The following is a 22,340-nucleotide window of genomic DNA, read 5'->3' on the forward strand; positions in this document are numbered from 1 at the left end:
CGTCGTCGTCAGAGGAAGGCGGGAGAGACAGTCCGCATCTGCGTGGCGACGCCCGGACTTGTAGGAAATAACGAAGTCGTACTCCTGCAGTCGAAGAGCCCAACGTGCCAGTCGTCCACTCGGGTCACGGAGATTCACCAACCAGCATAACGCGTGGTGGTCAGTAACGATAGTGAACGGGCGTCCGTAGATATAGGGCCGAAATTTGTGGACAGCGAAAACAGCTGCCAAGCATTCTTGCTCGGTCACAGTGTAATTGCGTTCCGCCTTAGTCAAAGAGCGACTAGCATAAGCCACAACGTGTTCAGCTCCGTCATGACGTTGCACTAGTACGGCACCGATGCCGATGCCACTGGCATCAGCGTGCACTTCCGTAGGTGCGGATGCATCGAAGTGACGCAATACGGGCCCTGATGTTAGTAGAAATTTGAGCTGGCGGAACGCGTCGTCGCAAGCCGATGTCCAGTTGAAGGGGACGGCTTTTTGGAGAAGACATGTTAGGGGGTACACCACGTCAGCGAACCTTGGGATGAAGCGCCGAAAATACGAGCACAGGCCCAAGAAACTCCTCAACTCCCGCACTGACTTCGGTGCTTCGAAGGAGCTGACTGCCTCAATCTTCCGTGGATCTGGCCTCACACCGTTTTTGTCGACCAGATGCCCAAGTACTAACGTCTCCGTTTCCCCGAAACGACATTTCTTGGAATTTAGGATCAAGCCGGCTTGTTTGACACAATCCAGAACAAGACTGAGACGGCTGTTATGCTCACTCAATGTGCTGCCAAAAATCACCACATCATCGAGGTAGCACAAACAAATTTCCCATTTAAGTCCTCGGAGGATAGTATCCATGAATCGTTCGAATGTTGCTGGTGCGTTACAAAGGCCGAACGGCATAACGTTAAATTCATAAAGACCATCTGGTGTCACGAAGGCCGTTTTCTCCTTATCGTCTGGGTGCATGGGTATCTGCCAATACCCTGATCGCAAATCCAGTGATGAAAAGTAGGCAGCGGAATGTAAACAATCGATGACATCATCAATTCGAGGAAGTGGATACACATCCTTTTTGGTGACTGCATTCAGTTTCCTGTAATCAACGCAAAACCGCCACGATCCATCCTTCTTCTTTACTAAGATTACTGGTGCTGCCCACGGACTAGAGGACTCTTGAACAACACTTTTCCGCAGCATGTCTTTCACCTGTTCAGCAATAACTGTCCTCTCTGTTGCAGAAACGCGGTAAGGCTTTTGCCGAATGGGATGCGCAGATCCGGTGTCAATTCTGTGGCGAGCACGAGAACGAGGGAGTGAAGCCTGCTTGTCGCCTTGTGCGAAATCGAATACAGAAAGATGTGCCCACAAAACTTCTGCGAGAACGTGGCGCTCATGTGAGGGCAGCGCCTTGTTGATCATCCATAGGATCTGCTCTTCAGAAGTGCTTTGGTGAGGATCGCTAGTACGAGACTGCTCCTCCTCGCTTAGAACTGTAATGGAGCTGTAAGTAATCTCGTCAAATTCAGCGAGCTTCATATCACGCGGAAGAACAGCAGGGACGCAAGAACAATTGAAAGCCCACAAATTTGAGACGCCATTCACTACTCTCACGACAGAGCGTGGTACGAGTACATCTTTCTTGGCGCAGCTCGACGGAAGGGGCTGGACTTGCGCGTCAAACGATGAAAGGTCGGCAGCAGCGAAGTTGACAGGAATACGTGACAGCGACCAAGGCGGTACCAGCAAATCTTTCGAAACAACACAATAGTTTTTCACTGGTAAGGATGTGTCGGCAAGGGTGGCGAGAAGCGCGCTATTCAGAGTAATTTCGCCTGTGCCACAGTTAACGGATGCACCACAATCCTGAAGAAAGTCAATCCCGAGAATCACGTCGTGAGTGCACCGCGGTAGTACGAGAAATTCTGTTATAAGATCTTCTCCTCCGAACAAAACACTTGCAACACAAATACCAAGGGGAACTAGGCACTCTCCACTGACACCACGAAACGTCACACCACCATTCCACGGGAACATAACTTTCCGACCCAGCCTCTCTTTGAATGTCACACTCATGACGGAAACGGTAGCACCAGTATCCACTAATGCTGTTGCAGGTATACTATCAATTAACACACGCACTTTGTTCTTCACCATCATAATAGGCAGAGGAGTATTTCGCAGAGACGCAGACTGTCCGGCGACCTTACCTCCATCGGTCGCGCCGGCTAGTTTTCCGACGGTGGTGGTGACGCAGCACGTCGCCGTGGTGACGGTGAACGGCGTTGGCGACTGGTTGGGGGCGTCAGGCTACGGTCTGAAGCTGGCGAGCCACTCCTTCTACTATATTGACGGAAGGTATTCCGGGGTGGCGCGCCTGTGGTGTTTGCACTATCAGGGTCTGTCAGCCAACGGTCGTCATAACTGTCACGTTCAAAAGTAGGCCAAGTTGGTGGTGGGCCACATCTTGTCTGTCGGCGTCGGCGACAAAAACGAGCAATGTGTCCCGAGGCGCCACAGCTGTAACACACAGGCGATGCGCGACCGACGTTGTAAACCTCGGGGTCAATCCTGGGACGCTGCGAATAATAAATGCGATCTTCCGAATTCCGATTCGTGGTGGTAGCTCGACGAGTTCGTTGATCGTGCGTCACGTCGTCGGGAAAGGTACGTCGGTGCTGTCGCAGCTGATCTACTCGACACTCTGCAACGCGTGGCATGGCAGACAATGCGGACACAGCAGATGCATGTTCTTGAGGTTGGTTGGGAGCCCACCCAAGCTGGTCGACATCCGCCCCTTTGGTGTGTCTTTCAAGTTCTTCGCGAACAATTTGCCTAATAGTTGCCGCAAGGTCTAGGTACCCTTGCTGCCAGTTTAGGCTTTTCTGACCAATGGCCGAGGGCTAATGGCGAAAAGGCGTCGAATCAGAAATAACTATTTTTCTATTGTTCAGTGAAATCATGGATAATGAGTGTGCAACATCATATCCTACGGGAACCTATCGCGGTTTTCGTGACGACGCGTGACAGACAGGTGAAGGGGGGTGGTCCAAAATGCTTTTGACCTATCACGGATGGCTGATTGCAGAATTGGAATACAAAAGTTGGGAATATGGTTTTACGTTATAGCGCCCTTGGTAGCAGAAAAGTATGGAGACCACAAACAACTGAGGCGTACATAAATAGGGTTGCCAGTAATGGTTCCAGGAGTTTGAGGATCAGGATTCTTTGTGTTTGTGTGTTTTCTAAAAATATAGGTAGAACATTAGGCAACATAAGAACAAGAGCTTGGTAGAGCAATCCACCACCCTATTTCGAAGAGGAGGCTGTAGCATCCATCCATTCATCCACCCATCCAGCATAGGTAGTGAGTGGTACAAGGTAAATAGAGAAGTGTCTATAAAGGAAAAGATTACTAATGACGTGCATAGTACAGTGCTAAAATGAAAGGCATGTGTGGCATACTTCAAGCAGGCTAGGTGACTGTTTGCCACCGCAGAAAGCATTTGCAGCATACCTGATTAAATCAAGAAGGCTAGGTGAATGTCACCGCCCCGTTTAGTAGAGGATTCCAATAAATCCTCATCATCCCCATCATCATCATCTCCTTCCTCATTATCATACCACCTTGCCATTTGTCACACAATGTGAGAGGCGCATGATCCGCTGCTGAGGAGCATAATCCGCTGCAGAAAAGGTGAATCGCAGAGCTAAGCGCGGCTAGAACCACGCAACGTCGGGCTCAGCAGACCGCTGTGCAGAGAGCAAGCTCGCCGTGAGACCTCGCTGCAAAGACCGTCTGGTGCGCGCTGCCAAAAATGGAGCTCCTACGGAGCCGCTCCTCCAGCTTACGCTGTGACTGCACTGCGTGTACGGCGCAGGCCTGTGACTTCCTTCGGTAATGCTCGTCTTGCTATTATTTCTGAGCCAAACTTTATTTGCTAGAGAACTAATATTAAATATAGAGATGCAGCAATATTCCATTTCTGTATTTTCATCGCGGAAGGCGCGCCTGCTTGAATTGAACGTGCGATCCTTAGAGTTATTAAAGTCCTCTAAGAAGCTACAAAGTATGCTGTTTATTTTGCCTACAGTTGCTTGGGTGTTCACATATTTTTCACCTCGGTACAGGACACGGATAACGAACAGTGAGCAGTTGTGTGGTCACTGATTTCCTCAATGACAAGCGTGTTTGCAAGATCAGATTCATTCGTAAAAATGGGATGCAACACGTGATTGTTATCTCTAATTTTATGAACGGCTTGCGTAATCTGTTGAAGTTCAAGAGGCGGAAGGAACTTGAGCCATTCGCTTCAATTTATTTTGGTGTTAATAGTCGCATCCTACATGTCACACGCTCAGCAATTGAAGTCTTCCACTACAATAACAAGGGATCTAGTGTACTGTGCTGATGTTATTTTTATTGTGCCATTCAAATAGTCGGCTAATTCCGTGCGACTATCTTGTGGGCGGTAGCGTGCACCTACGGCGAAGTTTACAAGTCCTATACAAACAGTCACAAGTAACATTTCTAAAGACGTGTCTACAGCAAATACAGAGGGATGGTACAGATCCTTTAGCTATTATCACGCCTCCTCGTGAATACCGGCCCTATCTTAACGAAGAACAGAGAACAATAGCGGTAAACCAAGTTCACCGGTGCATATGTCGTCAGTAAGCCACGTTCCCGTGCCCATCAGGATGTCGGCTGCGCATATGTGCATGCTTGTAGAGGAGATCATCTATTCTGCGAAGCACCGCCAGAAGATTTAAAAATTATTTCTATGAGAGCTATAATGAATGGTTAAATGTCAATTGGATAATCCTATTAGGAATGCTATACAACTTTGTGTACGTTACCGCAGCAACATAGTCACTTGTTAGGCTATCGATCCTACACACTTTGGGACCCGATTATCTGTAACACTTGCCTTCGTTACCATAAAAGTACCCTGCCAACCTTAACATTAAATTTAGACTGTAATCATTGGCGGAATACCTACTAAGGGAAATACTGTGCGCATAATTCTACCCGCATGCTCTCTATTTTATGGCATCCCTTTCTGCACAAGTTCCAGGGATCCGATTTGTGTCCAGCGCATTCTCGCACAAGTACAGGTCCTTGGTCTCCGCTGTGCAGGCTGCTGATGGCCAGCTCCACCCGGGGAGACATGATAGCGGCGGCCATCCTGTTTGTGGCGGTCAGCGCGGCGGAATACCTTGTCTCGGTCTACCACATGGACATAGTCATCGTGTTTGGCTGCCGCATGCGAGCCATGATTCAAGGGGCCATTTTTAACAAGGTGACCGCAACACTGTTTCTTTCCTGTCTGCGTCTTCATTCTTTTTCAAATGTAGAACAGACATCCTACGCTACTGTGGTCATTCTGTCCGCTTTTGCTTCCTTTATTTTCTATGTCTTCTGTTTTGCAATATGACTACTGCGACTAGTACCAAACGCTGCTTTTGACATAATTCAAAGTCTGTTTTTCCACCCAATATACTAATGCGATATCGTTATACAGTATACAGTTCCGAAAGCTTGTTGCGCATATTGTCCAGGAACTTCGAATATTGGATGCTTCTAACTTATTATCGGTTGTCCTGAGGAGGCGATGAGCAGTGCGTGCTCAACATATCAGTAGTAACCTGTTACAAGGTTGTTTCGCTGAGCCCTGAATGTTCTTCATTCATATCCGTTTTTTTTTTCATATACATGTGGGTAATAAGTTTAGTAAATTTATGTCATAAACGCAGTACCCCTTCGCTTCAGTTTAGGGCTGATGAATGGGAATCAGATGAATACCAAGCATCAATTTCCTCAGTGACTGCACCCCACCTCGAAAGATAGATATATGGCCGGTTCGAGTGTGATTAAGATGGGACCTCTGCGTATCGGTGCTGCTTGTAGATTATAATTGAAATATTGAAATTGCACGCCGCGTCGTTTCTAATAAAGGTATTGCTGGGCTTTTGGGCTTTGCCCAAAACGAATCGTGCTTCTTGAATTCTGCTCTAAGAAGCAAAGTATTCATTGTCACAGCACGTTTCTATTGCCAATGGCTTTCTGCTTCATAATAAATCTATTTTGGTTCTGAGTGGGTACAATTGTCTCGGAACTAAACGCACTTAACAAAGCGACTACTCATACACATAAAATAAAACACGACTTCAATATCATTTGCACAATGTATTTGAGAAACTGTTTACTATGCCACTATCTAAAGTAGATTTTATTCCATCATCATCGGATACAGGGGTATAAGTTTCGCTGCATCGTGAACTTCAGTTGCAGGGCCTCTTTTTCGGCACTGAAACATATATTCAGGGTGATAGTTCTGACGATGAGGACGGGGGTAGACGCGGACGAATCTAGCTTTGCCAATGCATGCCGGCGATAGTTCTGCTAAGGTCTTTCTCGTTAAAGCACGAGAACACAGTTGCCACAAAGTTGCTTGCAACGCGAGCAGCTCGAACGTCACAAAAACAGATCAAGGCAATTATACCGAGCGGAGTTAGAATACTACTATACATCAAGTTTGCCCCGTACTCAAGTACCATGCCAGTGCATCAAGCGGCTGTTCCCAGTTAGCACTACTTGTTAAATATCACCACATGTTGAACATAACGGTGCCTTTATGAAACTTCAGGAGGAGGCAAAGAACGCGCACGTCTGTCCTGAAAATTCAGCGATGAAAGCAGTTTAAGGAATAGAGGAAAAAAGGGCAAATTTTTCTTCGTGCATCCTCTGTTTGTCTATAACGTGGCACCAATCAGGATTATACATTCCTTGAGAAAGTTCATTCTTTCGCTATTATAATTTAAGAGTACATAATTTATTGAGAAATCATTAGTAAAGCGACAACTTACCAAGGTTGTACAGTGATTGTTTTTTTTTCAGTCATTGGAACGCCTACATATGGTGGATGTAAGAAATTTGATTGTTGGAGACCAAATAATGTAGCGATGGTGTTGTTATCACATTGTATAAAAGCATTCATATCCGAAGCTCTTAAAAATCAGAAAAGTGTAAAGCATTAAAAGGCGATCTGTCACCAGGTCATTATTTATGTCACCTATAAATATTACATATTTGATTCAGTTTCCCACAACATTATGAATAGCAGCACAACACTATATTGTTGACGGAGAACGCGAATGATATAGCCAGTCAATTATTAGGCTTTTATTGTCTATATTGAGTCAGTCAATGTTTATTTCTATCCAAACATGTTGACAATTATTTACATTGAGCACAAGGCTGTTCATTTGAATTGTCCATTTGATACAATAGAAGATAGGTTGCTGCGTCGCCACTGTTCCTCAACGGTCAATTGAAATATTCAACAACATGATGGAAAAACATAAAATGCAATCATGATCACTCAACGAAGTTTGAGAGATTTCAATGATTGAAAACGGGAAGTTGAAAGCTAAATGTACACAGATTTTCGATGACGTGTAAGAAGTTCCATTAAACTGGCTAGCTGTAACACAAGAAGAAACTGCGAGCTTTGCTTAACTGACAGGCACGAGGTTGACTTACAGGTACATTATCGATTAAGTCCGACTCAGTTACGCTGCGATAGACTCGGCTATCAGCCTAAGTTTGAAGGCTGTCTGCCTACAGAGATCTCTTTTTCTTTAGAGACGAATTTCAGACAGAAGGTGTCAAATGTTTGTTCATAAAGACAGGCTTCTCTCTTATTCTCGAAGTGACGATATCACCCAGTCAATGCCTTAGTTTCCTCGCTGTCGCCCCTAACTCAGCCTGCTTCGTTCACAAGCACAAGCGAGCCACGCTGTTTTCATTTTATACTTTTATGGGATCACGCAGAACAACACTTCGGTTAGTTACCTTTACTGGTCAAGCAATTTTGTCGCCAAAAGTTTATGTGGCCATCACACAGTCTTGCCCTCATGTGCACGAAATGCCTTTGACATCGGCGTTGTTTAGTCACGACTATTGCTCGAATTTTGTAATCACGCCACTGTTGGTTTTTTAGAGCTTTCTTTTTCGCTTTCAACTCATCTTTCTAGGTTTTCAGGTTTTGCAGGAACTATTTTACAAACTGTTAATTGTTTTCCTGAATTCAGTAGCATCTACGCCTGAGCAGTAACCTTCAGCAGAAATTTCCCTAAGAGGTCAAGAATGCTACCACTCACGTTTTCAACCATGGATTTCTTACCCTCTGTTTTTTTTATTGCCTTATCAGTTATATAGACATTCCAGGCAAATTTTGCCGCTGCCGTCGCCATGATGTTTCATATCAAGTCCAAGTGCGATAACATCGCGACCACGCGCCGCATACTATAGGTGCGAAGAATGGCGAAGGTGAGCCGAGAAGGATGGTGGCTTGATGCGGCGCGTCTTCTCACACATGAAAGGGAGGGTGCGGGAAGATAGGTGCTCGGGCTAGGAGCGGGTGGTTGGGGAAAGGACCAGGTTAGTGCGCATCTTATCTTTTACTGCACCTTCGACGACAGAATGCAGCCGCGAGCGCCCTACCTTGGAGGTAATCTGTGGTGGGTTTAAAGGCTTGGCAGCCCGAGATAGGTAATAGCTTCGCATGCACTGTGTTCACGGGCGCCTAGTTCGCGTTAAAGCGAAAGGCAGCCCGAAGGGGAATTCACTCACCGTTGCTGCCGCCCTTCATTGCCCCAGCAATCTGACAGCAACGTACGCGGTCATCGAAGAGGATGGGTTCGTGCTTGCCTGTATGCGACTAGCAACGTGTTTATTAGTTTGGTTAGGACACAAATGTTTGCGTGAGTTTATGCAGCTGATATAACTACTAACTTTACTTCTACAGCTGTCTAATAACTTCCTGTTGCAATCAATGGTTCGCCTTCCGGGTGAAACTTCTACTTTCTTCGCGAGCTCCGTTATTCTTGGCAGTATTAGCAAATTAAGTGCAGTAGTCCAAGCCAAACAATACAACTTTGGCGGCGTTTTGTGGTAGAAGCTGTAGCAGTATTGAGAACATAAATGGTGCACGGGGCGCATGACAAATCTGAATATATAAAAGATATTATTCAGCGCGTGCCTTTGTTGCCGCAACCACTGTAATTATCAATTACTTTTTTGATATTGAGAGAGATATGCAAGAACAGGGTTCTCGATCAATCATAATCGGCGATATATCAAATTTTTCTTCACGTAACCCCCATTGAGACACGTGATCTTCGCCATGGTCGCCCTAATATTGAATTTGACAGCTGCACAAAATAATGTTGGTCATAGCAAAGGTGTCCTTTCTTGCATCACATCTGGTTTTAGTTCTTTACTTATTTAGTACAGCCTCAAGATTACATTCTTCAATGTGATCGGGTCGAAATCAAAGCGATCTACAATATGACGACAGAAAGCGTTTGCGTCAGGAAAAACACCAGCTTGACGATGGAAATTTCTGCCTTGTTAGGACATGAATGCCTGCCAACTCTTCTAACTTAAATGTAAAATACCTTTCTTTTACAGTATGTTTACGATTGTGCGATTGTAATAGTTAAAATAATACCATTATGATCCTTAATTAGCATCTAGTTTAGAACGAAACAGATTTAGAGAAAAATTGCTGGCGCTTTCGTAATCGAGTGTAGATGTTAGCATGAAATGCCAACCGGCAAAGTAGACTGGTTGGAGATGGTACTAGCCACAATCATAAAATGGGTGTAATGCATATTCGCGCCGGCACAGCCCACCAAATCACACTGCACCACGCCATACTGTTCACTGGTCCATGTGAACGCTGCCCGGCTAGAAGGAGAAAAGCGGCTGAAGGCGGCATGACAGGAAGCAAAAGGCGCAAGGGAGACAGAGCGCACTGCCATCTAGATGAATGAAAGCGCTTGAAGGGGAGGCGCCATGCCACGTGGCGCCATCGCTCGAGGCGAGGGAAAACCCACGCCGCGTAACTCACGCAACGCTGGCGTTCAGAAAAGCACAGCCAATCCTATATCAGCATCATAAGATTACAATGAAATGTATGGTGCCTGTATCTGCCTTCTAATCGTTTCCTATTGGAAATGAGAAGCAAAACTTCAGCGTACTAGAAGTTACAGCTTAAGTGATATTGTGAACAAACATTAGGAAGATCTCGGAAGCAATATTTTGTAACTTTTTTGAGCAGTAACTAGCGTATGTACTGCGACCCTATACAAGGAGTGGGCGTCCAGAAATTGCATTTTCGTGAGTTTTGACTGGTTGCCCGGATGATCTCGTTTTGTTCTCGCGACTTGCCCGGATAACGGCTCTGGCTCTTCATCAGCATCATTTATTTTCCATTAAGGGCACCTTTCAGGGTACTATATAAGGGGGGGGGGGTAGCAAATGCATCAATAAACACTATCGTCATTATTATGCAATGGTTAACTTATTTATACAACGGTAAACAAAACTTAGTATACATGCTAGAAGACGATGGGCGAGAACAAATCAAAACAAAACAAAGGAACAAGGTACAAACTGGCAGTAGAAATGGCAGCACTACCGGCAGTATAACAGAGCAGTAAAGAAAGGTACACGTTATAGTAACAGCGCCGTAGTGGTAGGTTCAAGGTTTAAAAGTATGACGATAGGTGCCTAAATTTATCTCAATCACCTTCATTCACTATACTGTCGGTTCGTGCGTTCCACATTTCAGTAGCAGTAGGCAAGAAATATTTGTTGAAGGCATCACAGGAACCAAGCAGAGGTTGTAGACTCAGGTTGCAAAACAGACGGTGAGAGGTGCGGTTGGGTGGAAGTACAATAGTGTTCCTGAGGTGTTAGAAATTATAATACAGTTTGTGCAAAGTGATAGTTGTGAATACTTCCTATGCAGTGTTAGACTAGGGATGATTAGGGATGATTTAATGCTACTTATACTTGTATGCCAGTCATGGTTTGAAGCGATAAAACGTGCCGCAAAATTCTGCACTGCTTCAAGCTAGTTAATAAGGTAAGTCTGGGGAGCGTTCCAAATTGCTGACGCATACTCAAGTTTTGTCCGAATTAGCGTTTGTCAGGCGAGCCTGTTTACGGGAACAGGAATCTGAAAATTCGATCTTCTGAGTAGGCCGAGTGATTTAGAACAGTCGTTTATAACTTGTGTTATGTGTGCAGACCACGTAAGCTGATTGGTGACAGTAACGCCGAGATAACGGTAAGAGTCAAGTTTAGTGAGGACTGTAGAATTAAGGGAGTACTGGTGGTTAATTATTTCCCGCTTGCGAATTACATGCATGTACTTGCATTTGGAAACGTGGAAAGACATGAGCCAAAGTGAGCACCAATTTACTATTTTGCTTAGGTCTTTCTGAGTTGGTCATTATGGGAGGATATGCGCCTGTACAGGACATAGACATGAGTGAATAGCCAGATTGATCAAAGAATACTGTTAGGGAGCTCATTTATAAAAACGAGAAACAGAAGAAGCCGAAGCACAGAGCCCTGTGATACAGCTGACCAGAGTGGACTACTTGACGACTTGAGGTTATCGATCAGTGTGTTGTGAGTGATTTGTGAGAACACATTCAATCCAGGACAATACAATACAAGTGTGTCAAGATTAAGACAAACAAGTTTCGTGGTAAGACGACGATGGGCGACGCGATCAAGCGCATTTTCAAAGTCAAGATAGATAACATCGGTTTGAAAACGGGAGTCAAAGTGGAGGTGAAGGTTTGTGGTGAATTCGAACAGTTGTGTTTCACATGAGTGGCCTCATCTAAATCTATGTTTGGAAAGAAAAAAGTGTGCTTGTCTAAATGAGATGCTATGCTGAGTACAATATATGCTCTCGAAGTTTACAAGGTATGCAGGTTAAGCAAATAGGGCGGTAATTACATGAACTGGAATGGCTACCAGATTTGTGTATACGTACAACATTTCTAATTTTCCAATCATTCGGAATAGTGGACGAGGCAATAGATTAGGTGAAAATCATTTGCAAGAAGGGGCTAGATCGTGATTTGGCGCCCTTTAAGCCTTTAGCCGGTATGCCGTCTGGGCCTGGTGCACTGGAAAATTTAAGGTTATCGATTAAATTGGAGATTCCTTGAGTAGTTACAGTAACAGTCGGCATTTCCTAATGGTGAGTAGATGGCAACGTAGGAATATTAGTAGCAGGTTCATTAGTGAAAACCGAGCGAAAATAAGAGTTGATGACATCGGGATGCTGATTCACAGGGACAGGAGACCCATGCGAGTTTATCAACCCGATACTATGACATGTAGTACGTATAAGTGACAATAACTACCAAAATTTGCGAGGCTTGTCACGCAGAATGCTTAGCAGGTCCTGGTGGAAATATTTGCGTTTAGATTACCTCAGCAAACTTGGGTTTTCCCGCAATACCGTAAAGTGTTTTTGACATTTTAGCGGATTCTAGCGTCCTTTAAGTTCGCGGAAAATGCGCTTTTTTTCCTAGGTATTTTTCGACGTTTGTCCGAATACCGGCATCCCCGCGAATACGTACAAGAGGAACATAAGCATCAAGAAGAGACAAAAGTTTGTGTTTATATAGTAACCAGTTTTGCTCAACTGTTCTGGAAGAGCCTGATTGATGGAAGTCTACAAAGGATTCAAGCTGATTGTTAATTTCTGGAAAGTTTGCTTTATTGTCACCTCGGATGTATTTAGTAGGCGGCTGGCAGGTAGGAAGCTCTATAGATTATGTTAAAAAACAAAATTTTGTGAACACTAACACTTTTAACATACTGTAAAGAATTAATTAGTTCATTATTGTTGCTAAGAACTAACTCGATAACGTTAGCACTGCGAGAAGGTCTGGTAACTACTTGGCTAAGGCTGTACATGAGAACTGCTTCTAGGAAATCTTTGGACGCGCGGGTTGAAGCGACGCAGTTTTCCCAGTCATTATCCGGAAAGTTGAAGTCACCGCATAGCACTAGATTAGCATGAGGAAAACGGGAGATTAGACTGGATTGGAATTAAGTTCGTTTGTACATGAAATATCGCGATCAGTAGGACGGCAACAAGAAATCAGTATGGCCGTGCTTGTCGGCAGTAGTATCTTGAGGCAAAGGATCTCCTGGTGACCTTCGGTAAATAAGCGAGAAGAGACCAGCCGTTGTTTGACAAATACCAAGACTCCCCCCTCCCCCGACGACGGTCCTATCGTGCCTATAAATGGCATACGATGTGTTGTTGAGACGTTCACGGTCCTTTATATCAGAGTTGAGCCATGACTCTCAAGGCTCAAGGTCTCTGCAAGTTCGCCGACAAGTGGAGGTAAAAGCAGTTCAAACTTAAAATACGAATAGAGGCTCAAACTAAAATTAGCAGAAAGGAATCTTTAGAACCCGCTCGAACATTCGGCTTTACCTGGAGAATCTCCAGCCATATCACAGAACGAATGCATACTGGCAGCAGCAATTCACACCACCATTACGTGACTGCTTGATGAATGAACGTCACGAATATTTTCGTTTGTCCGTACTGCCGATCATTCTAGCCTCGACTATAGACAAGATATTTTTTTTTACTCGGACACTCGCGTTTAGAGCAAGCGTGTTTAATTTCAACCAAACTTGACGACATTGTTACGATGAGGGAACGCTGAAGGCGGGAGAAACACTTATGTGAGAGAAACAGGCTGAGTGCCAGCTCGGTCGTTCGTTGAACCGGTTCCTGCAGTTATTAGCAAAAGATGGCTGCCACCCAAAGAGGCTACAAATTCTGTTCTACAGAGCAGTGCGACTTTTCACAGCGTCCTCACTAAACAAATCACGATCAGAATCGGTTTTTATTGAGATGATTAGAAAGATTACAAGATATTAATATACAGAAGTAGGTCCCGAAGTCAAAGACTGCAATTGGACCTCCTTTACAAAGTACACGTGATAAAACACAAATATCTGAAGATTTTTTAATAATTTTCATTTTGCCTAAACAGACAATTTTACTACTCTTCGAGTTTGGAAACAATATTCAGGTCTCCGCTGCAGTACGTTTCAAATGTCAAGATTGACCGATCTGAGCACGCCGTCTGCTTCATTTCAAACTTGGTACCTGGCGCCCTCTGTCGTTCAGGCCGTCCACATGCCGGCGACCATGAGGAGCGCCTACCCTACAGGGTCGGTTGTGTCCCTGCTGGCTGTGGACTGCGGGACGCTCACCTTGAGCATGATGGTGTTCCCCATGCCCCTCGGTGGACTCATCACTCTGCCCGTGGCGCTCTGGCTCCTGGCCGAGAGGGCGGGCACCTACCCCACGCTCTGCTGTCTGGCCTGGGTTCTGGTCGTCTTCGCGATGCCCTTCTGCGCCTTCCGGTTCCAGAAGAAGTTCTGGGTAAGTAGCGGCTGACCAGTGACGCTGTCAAAAGGCCGGCGCGTGCCTATGTCTTTGAGTGACCGCCTCTGATGCTGCATTTCAATCGAATAGCCCTTTCCGCTGCTCGGTCCAGATTGCTTGTTACTTGCATCCAGATTGAAAGGAGGATGTGGAGAAGCTAAGAGACGCAACAATTAGGGAATCGCAACTTTAAAGTCCTATCGAAAGTAACACATCGTAAGTAACCGAGATGGTCACTGAGACAGACTTGATGAAGCCATTGTAGAGCAGCTAAAGAGAAACACGGAGAACACTACATTGGGCACCACGGGTGCTAATATGCTCTTTGCGTTTGTGTTTAGTTGCGCTATAATGGCTTCAAGTATCAAACAACTAGCCAAGATTAAGCTATCGTAACTAGGTGAATCATTATACTGAAAAGCTCTACACGTCTTCTCCCGCTTCAGCATCGTGCTGCAGCTAGTACAGAAAAACTGAATACGATTCCTGTTTAGCGACGGGGCTCGATCTGTGTAGCCCTGACTGATACCTACCTGTTTTGTCGTTAAGAGGAATTTTTAGCTCGGGGGCTCCTATCCAAATACACGGGAACATAGAAATCGCTTTGCTCCGCAACCACTTCACCAATTCGCTGAGGCTTTTTGCATTTAAAGTAAGAGTTGGAATTGTATTACTGCTCTAAGCACATTCTTTATTTAGGTCGTTGGTGTTCTTGTAAAAAATTATTGAAAATTTCGAATTTTCAATAGCAAAGCAATGAAGTTTACGAATGTGTAGCTCTGCAATGAGAAGGATACCGCAGTTATAATTATAAACTGCGCCTAATAACACATATGACGCGCAGAAAATTGATTTACCATAAATAGCTCAGAAATCTAGTACTATTTTGTGCGTGCGATTCATGCGAAACCCTTGTACACGTTGCCAGAAAGTAACACAAGCTTTAAATTTATATATAACATTCGTCCCTTTTGGTTGATCTCACAGTAGCAGTTTAAAGAAACGCAATATCATTGTTTGATGCGAAGGTACAAATTTGCAAACTGTGGGAGTCCAATGCTTAACCTTACTAATGTTTCTTTGTTTTTTTATGTTCTATACATTGCAGGCCCTATACCAAAACTGTGCTTCTTAGAATCGCTAGAATTGAGCTTTTTTTTTGTTCTCAAATGCTGCAAATTTCATTCAAATCGGTCAGGCATTTGTATTTAAATAGCGGCATTGGAGTTGGCCCATTGCCAAAGCTTCCTCTTCAGATCTCGTTGAACAGCGCGAAACCATATAAACCACAAAAGGACGAAAGGAAGACGAAGGGAAGCATTGACTTCCACCTAGTTTTTAATATTTCAAATTACAAATATTTATACGCTTACCCACACGCGCTTTCACAATCACTCAGACACATTAAATCCTAATAAAAGCACACTGTTAAATCTAAGTGCCCGCACTACTTTCTGCATTGTTCTTTGTGCGACAGAGCTCTGGAAGGCTTACTGAGAGTTCTTCCTTTTACTGTAACTTTGGTTTCTATTACAACGTAAGCTGTTATGGGCTCATCCTAACGCCCGTTTCGGTTGGTGTTGTCGCAGCTATCGCTATGAACGTGGGAAAAAATACTTAGTTCCAGCCGGGGTCGAACCCGGGCACTGCACGGTAGTCAGCTACAGTACCACTGCGTCACTCCAGCACTTCCTAGCTGCCACAGAAACATGCCGTAGACGCGCGTCCTAGCGCGCGATGAGCCACTCGTTGGGAGACGCGCGCGGCGTAGCGTCGGTAAGTGCACACTTTGCATTACAGCCGCATAGTAAAGTACCAGGTCGCACGCCATGTAGCAGTTGCTTCAGTAACGCTACAAGATAGATAAAGCTTTGAGGAAGAAAAGAAGTAGATGTACACAGAAATGCTAGAATCGAAAACACGTATAGCATACCCGATTAAAGCAAGTGGGGTAGGTGACAATTTGTCACTGCCCGTTTAAAAGAGGCTGTCAATGAATCATGATAATCAGGAGAAGCAGCAACAGCATGTTTCTACAGCGCTTGCTGGCTGCTGCGAAAACATGCCGTAGGCACGCGTCCTAGCGCGCGAGGGGTCACGTGATGCGAGACGCACGCGGCGTAGCGTTGATATGTGCACGCTTTGCATTGCAGTTGCATATTATAGTACGAGGTGGCACGCCACGTAGCAGTTACACGGTACAACTAGATAGAGAAAATTTGAAGAGGGAATGAAGATTAAGGACATGTATGTGAAAACTCGAGAATGAAAAACGAGTCTAGCAAAGCTGATTAAATTTATCACCAGCCAGATTCAAAGGGAATCCCAATAAATTATCAGCAGGAGCGCATAGCATTCTGTCGTGCCACATTTAATGATGATGATGACGATGATGATGATGATGATTATGATGATTATGATAATGATGACTTGTGGCTAATGAACCCTTTGTAACCTGTGGACTCGATAGAGTGCCTAGCTAAGCGGAAAAAAAAGATAGGAAAATAAAAAAGACAAAACAATAGACAAATACATAGTCAAGAGCAATACCACAAACGGCACCTCTGCGACTGTTTTATGCCTCTGCACCTCAGATCTAGGCGAGCTTTAGTTGTGGCTATAGATACGCTTCCGCAGCAGCGGCCACCTTCCGCGTCGAGAAATCCGAAAGCCTGGGACATGGGGGTGCCCTGTTTTAGAGTGGGAAACTTTGCACATGGAATGATCAGGTATTCCAGCGTCTCCCGCTCGCCAGCGCCTGCCCTACACACAGCGGCTCAGGGGTGCCACTTCAGGGGTGCAACAAAACTGGCTCCGATATTCAAGAGTGCGGAGCACGCCAGCACGCGCCTCGAAGATGAGGGCGCTGCCACTGCTGTTGTTCTATAAGGGTTCCGTCGTGATGGCCTCCTTGTTGTCACAGTACAGGCGAAGTGTCTTCTTCGAGGCCATGGCCAATTGCCACTGTTGTCGCTCTGCCTCGCCTACACAGTCCTGAACACCTTTGGTGGTCTCACATGCGATGCGAGATGCCTGCCGCGTAGCGCCAATACTTGCAATCTTTTCCTTACAGTTGGCTTGTATTCCACCAACTGTTACGACATCTAGAAGTTGCACGATATCGTACCATGTGTCAAAGGATGGGACATGTGCGCTGCGTGCTCTCTATACCTGTGTTTACTCTTCGGTACACGTTATGGTGCCTACTTGAAAGTACTGTCTGCTGATTAATAAGCTAATGGTACAACTTCACGCGCAGCTGCAACCAGGCTACGTCGGGCTCACCAGACCGCCATGCAGAGAGCAGCACAAGCCGCAGATCGTCGTTGACGCTGGGCGGACAGTTCAGTTAGTTTTCGCGGTAACGACGCAAGAAACTTCGCCGCGAAGACCCTCTAGAGCGTGCTGCCGATACTGGAGCTCCCATGGAACTGCCCCGCCAGCTTACGCTGTGACTGCGCTGCACGTGCTGCGCAGTCCTGTGACTTCTTATTTTTCTGCTCTGGTCACATTCGTGTGTTGCGATTGCTGTGGCGAGTGTAGCAGCCCATTTTTTATGTCCCTCCGATCTCCAACTACCCCTCTCTTGTGCTAGATGATTCCAACTTGCTCCTGCAATTTTCCAAAGGAGGAGGAGGAGGAGGAAGAAAAAACTTTATTCTTGTCCTGTACAAGGTGTTGCCACCTGCCTGGCTAGTCCCATGTTGGGACCGGGAGGTCAAGCCTCCTACCCCTATCACGGGCGTACTGGACAGCCAGGACTTGAGGCATATGATCTGGAGATCTGATCATTCCTAAAAACCGATTCCGGGAAATGCCAGGGCCGAGCGAGCCACACTCCCAGAGCTGATGTTCAAGCGTGCATATCTCCTTTTTGCATGCTTTGCATATAATATTCATGTCTGCAATGTCATACCATTGCTTTATTTGTGCAGGTGAATAATAAGATTCTGTTTGTAATTGCCTAAGTGTAAGAGCTTGTGCTCTGTTTAGTCTATAGTGAGGGGGTAGAAACTCCCTCCTTCCCATGTAGTAATGTTTTGTAATTTCATTGTATGTAATGAGCGTATCTCTCTGTAAGTTCTCCAATCCAGCAGAATCAAAACCATATGTAAAAGCGGCCCGGTCTGTAAGGTCGCGGGCGACGCTGTTGTCCGATTCATTTGGATTGACAGGAAGTGAACCAAGGTGCGCCGGGAACCAATAAATGTAACGTGTAACATTTGTTTCTCTCTTGTTAATTATTTTCGCAGCCTGTGGGACAATTTTTTCCCTATTGAAAGCTCTAATAGCTGTTTTAGAGTCGCTATAAATTTCTGTAAATCTATCGTCTGTTAGTGCCAATGCAATGGCAACTTCTTCAGCGACTTCAGGTTTGCTAGTGGCGCAGTTGGTGCAATTGCCCTGATGATCCACCACTGCCGCCGCGAACTTAGTTCGATCGTTGTAGGCAGCCGAATCAACAAAGCAGGCTCCTCTGCCCCCTTTATCCATTTCCTTGATTAACGCCCTGGCTCGCGCAACTCTCCTGTTGATGTTATGTTTTGGGTGCATATTCCTGGGTAGCGGTGCGACAATTATGTTGTCTGCGAATTCTTGATTAGCTTTAGTGTACTGTGCTGGATCCGTAATCGGGTTGATCAATTTTCCAAATTCATCACCCGACCTAGTTTTCTGCAGTCCTCGACTGAGCTTCGCTTCCACTGGCGCCCATTCTGTAAATCAAATGGTCCAACGGTTGTCTACGGTTCTCATGAAGTGGCCTGCAGAGCTCCATTTCTTCCCCTACATGTCAAATAGAACATCGGCTAACCCCGTTCGCTCTATGATCAACGCCACTCCCTTCATGTTTCTGAACGTCACGTTAACGTAAAGAACTATGCGTTACCAAAATCCGCCCGGGCCCTTTTGAACTTTTGGATAGCGCTCATGAAGGTACACGTTGAGACACCTACCAGTTTGTCCTACATATTGTTTACCGTGTGAGGGAACTATTAACACTACATCTTTGCTGCAGTTTGCGATAGAGTTCCTACGCTTGGCTTTGCAATTTGGCTATGTTTTAAGTTGAACATTTGAATATCGACAATTCTCACAACATAAGAAGAACGTTCGACAGAAAAAGGCGCCATAGTGCTTAGGTGCTCGATTATAATCTAGAATACGCCTTTCAAAGAGATATTTGGGTTACCTGACGGCCCATTCGTTCAACCATAGTGTTGTGAAGCATCTGATGTAGCTGCGGCAACTACAAACACAATCGCCGATGGTCATCTCACATTACAGTATTTTGCATAACGCTGTCATATTCTTTTTGGCGATTACGGTGTTCCGACAAATGGTGATGGGTCGAACAATAATGACACGTGTCGGATGAGTTTGAGATTCTGTATCTGAAGTTGCCGCAGTTCAATTGCAACTTAAGAAGCCTTGTTTCCAAGCATTGGCATTTTAGGTTTGATTTGAGCGCGCGATTATACTTGCCGTTGCACGCAGTCACGCTCCAAGGGGGTGTAGACGACCTGACCAAACACTTGCGCAGTGTAGAATGTTAACAGGTGATCAGTCGTACTCCAAATTATTGCACCTTAACATAGATTGACAGAAAGTAAACGAAATCAAGTGGGAAAATGCAGTGCTCGTAGTTTATAGCAGTGTGAACAAGCATGGAACAAAAAAACAAAGAACAGGCAAGGCATGAATCTGGGGTGTGCTCAAGATGCTATACTTTTTTTTTAATTTCACAGTTCGGGTCAGAGCTTTTCCTCGTCTTACCTATCGCGTCTCTTATTTATCTTCTCTTGCTGTGTTTCAATTGCATTTTTATTGACCCCAAGCATCCAAATCGTTACCCGCAATTGAACGCATCCACCGCGAGTCTGACGCCAACGGCCCTTGTGCAAACGTTACTCGGGTCAGCGTTTACTCTGTGTGTGGCATACGTTGACAGAGGCGGGTAAAGTGCATAACTGCAGCTCCACGGGCTTTTAATGGCTCCCAACGCAAGTTATCACCCTTACATTACCGGTAGCGCCGCGGGAATATACGGCGAAGAATAGGGGGTAATGCGTAGGTTAGACGACCGGCGGACCACGAGGGTTGCAAAATGAGTGCCAAGAGAAGGGAAGCACAGTCGAGGATGGCAGAAGAATAGGTGGGACGATGAAATTAAGAAATTCACAAGCGCTAGCTGGAATCTCTTGGCGCTGAACAGGCGTAATCGTCCTGCAGTGGACATAAAATAGGCTGATGATAAGGACGAGAGGGTTTGCGTTTTAAGTCAGGGAGGACGCTTCGTTGTACGATTAGGCGAAGCGTCGCTGGACTATTACGTTTTCACGATCACCTGGAGAACTTAGCGACCGGCGTGTGGCGCTACATCAGTCAGCAAGCGGAATTGGAACTAAATGCATAAATAGAGCCCTACTGATTTTATACCTTGTTCCCTTCTAATAGTTGTTGCATAGCAATAGTAGTAGGAGCGGTAGTTGTAGTGCTAGTTGATGTTCTACACTACCAAAAAAAGCTACTCTTACCTCGACAACACGCTTCGACAGAAACACACAGTAACGATACACGGAAGGCGCCGCCTGCTTCAAGTTCCTGCTCCAGTTCGCCGCGACGTCCTAGATTTGACGGTCTCTGCTCGAGACTAGTTAACCTTTAAAATGCATGATAGGCTATACTGAAACATGTACTCATTTTCCTTTTATCGGAGAGTTCATTTCGCCCTCTAACAACTTAAAGTTACTGCTCAACGCAAGACGTGCCTGCATGATTTGGAACTTTATTGAAGGTTATCGTTCAGCCTATCTGTTGTGTCTGCTGTCGCCTCACCTGGTGTAATCTGACTGTATGCGCGAGGCGAATTGTTTGGTACTTTCTTGAAGGCACGCGGCCATGAGCTATTCAGCTGCAGCCTTCGACGAGAAATGCACAAAAACCGACGCCCTTGACCTGCAGATCAGATTTTCGATGATCGCCGCCTGTAATCGCCGCTGTTGTTGTGCTTGACTGTTGCTTGTTTCTTTTTTCTTTTCTGGGCGCAGGCTCGGCCAATAAAGAGCTACTTGCTACTTTCGTGGTTCGCTGTTTCCGCTACTGTGTTCTTCACCGTGACTACAACATGACAATATATTGTATTCTAAAAGAATTAAAGATTAAACTTTGCATGTTTCATGAACAGACACACTAAGAAAGGCACACATGCGAAATAATACTTTGAAATTCGTGACGTCCAACTGACACAGTGGCGCTAAGGTTTCGGCGCATAATTGAAAAAATGGTAGCTTTAGTTTTACTTTTTCTAAACCTATTAATGTGAATTCAACACAAATTTAGCGAAAGCCATGTTTTAATATGTTACTTTACCATTAAAACCTTATTTACTGCTTCTGTTTATTATCGCCTTAAGACGATGGATGCTTCTGTCCACTCTCCGCCTCTCGGACCAGATCTCGTTGGTTGAAAGGGCGATCGCAGCCAAGACGGTGCATGGTCTCCCGGGAAGAAGGAACCACTCCTGTAAATCAAGCCATCCTTGTGCTCATTAAAGATGGGGTTTCTCTCTCTCTCTCACCTTGTGCACAATCTCTACGTAAATGACTACAAGGTGGTAAAATAATTTTTAAGATAAGCTCCTCTCAGTTTCATGTGAGTACGGCACGTGCAACTGCATGACGGATTTGACGATTCTTCCATTGTCTTTTGCTTTTAGAGCGCAGCTCTTAGGCGCCCATTCCTGCGGCGAACATTGGCGTTGTCCCTCGTAACCGAGCGACCGCACACAGCGAAGGATGAAAGCGAACCCAGAGCGCAGTGGTAGACGAAAGACGGCGATAGTGAAGAGCGCACGAGGATGACAACGGAGGAGGAGGGTGCAACGGAATCGTGAGACGAAAAGCGGAGGAGTAGGGTACTGCCAAAGCGTGAGAAGAAAAGCGTAGTGCCGCTGAAGACGGACTTTGCGGCGACGATGGCTACGAGATGGCGCCAAAGTAGCGCGCGTCGTCTGCATGCAAACAAAGCGCTGAGTAAGCGGAGGTCTGT

General features: G+C 45.5%; 1 protein-coding gene across 1 annotated transcript in view; it reads left to right on the forward strand.

Moving 5' to 3' along the window:
- LOC142592648 (multidrug resistance protein mrp-7-like) overlaps positions 1-22,340 on the forward strand; it is a 226,056-nt gene that overhangs the window by 96,813 nt on the left and 106,903 nt on the right. Inside the window, exons 9-10 of the mRNA XM_075704207.1 lie at positions 5,135-5,297; positions 14,031-14,288. Coding sequence (XP_075560322.1) covers positions 5,135-5,297; positions 14,031-14,288 — 421 coding nt within the window. The remainder of the gene's footprint in view (positions 1-5,134; positions 5,298-14,030; positions 14,289-22,340) is intronic.

The sequence above is a fragment of the Dermacentor variabilis genome, chromosome 9, assembly GCF_050947875.1.
Source record: "Dermacentor variabilis isolate Ectoservices chromosome 9, ASM5094787v1, whole genome shotgun sequence".
Classification (NCBI taxonomy): domain Eukaryota; kingdom Metazoa; phylum Arthropoda; class Arachnida; order Ixodida; family Ixodidae; genus Dermacentor; species Dermacentor variabilis.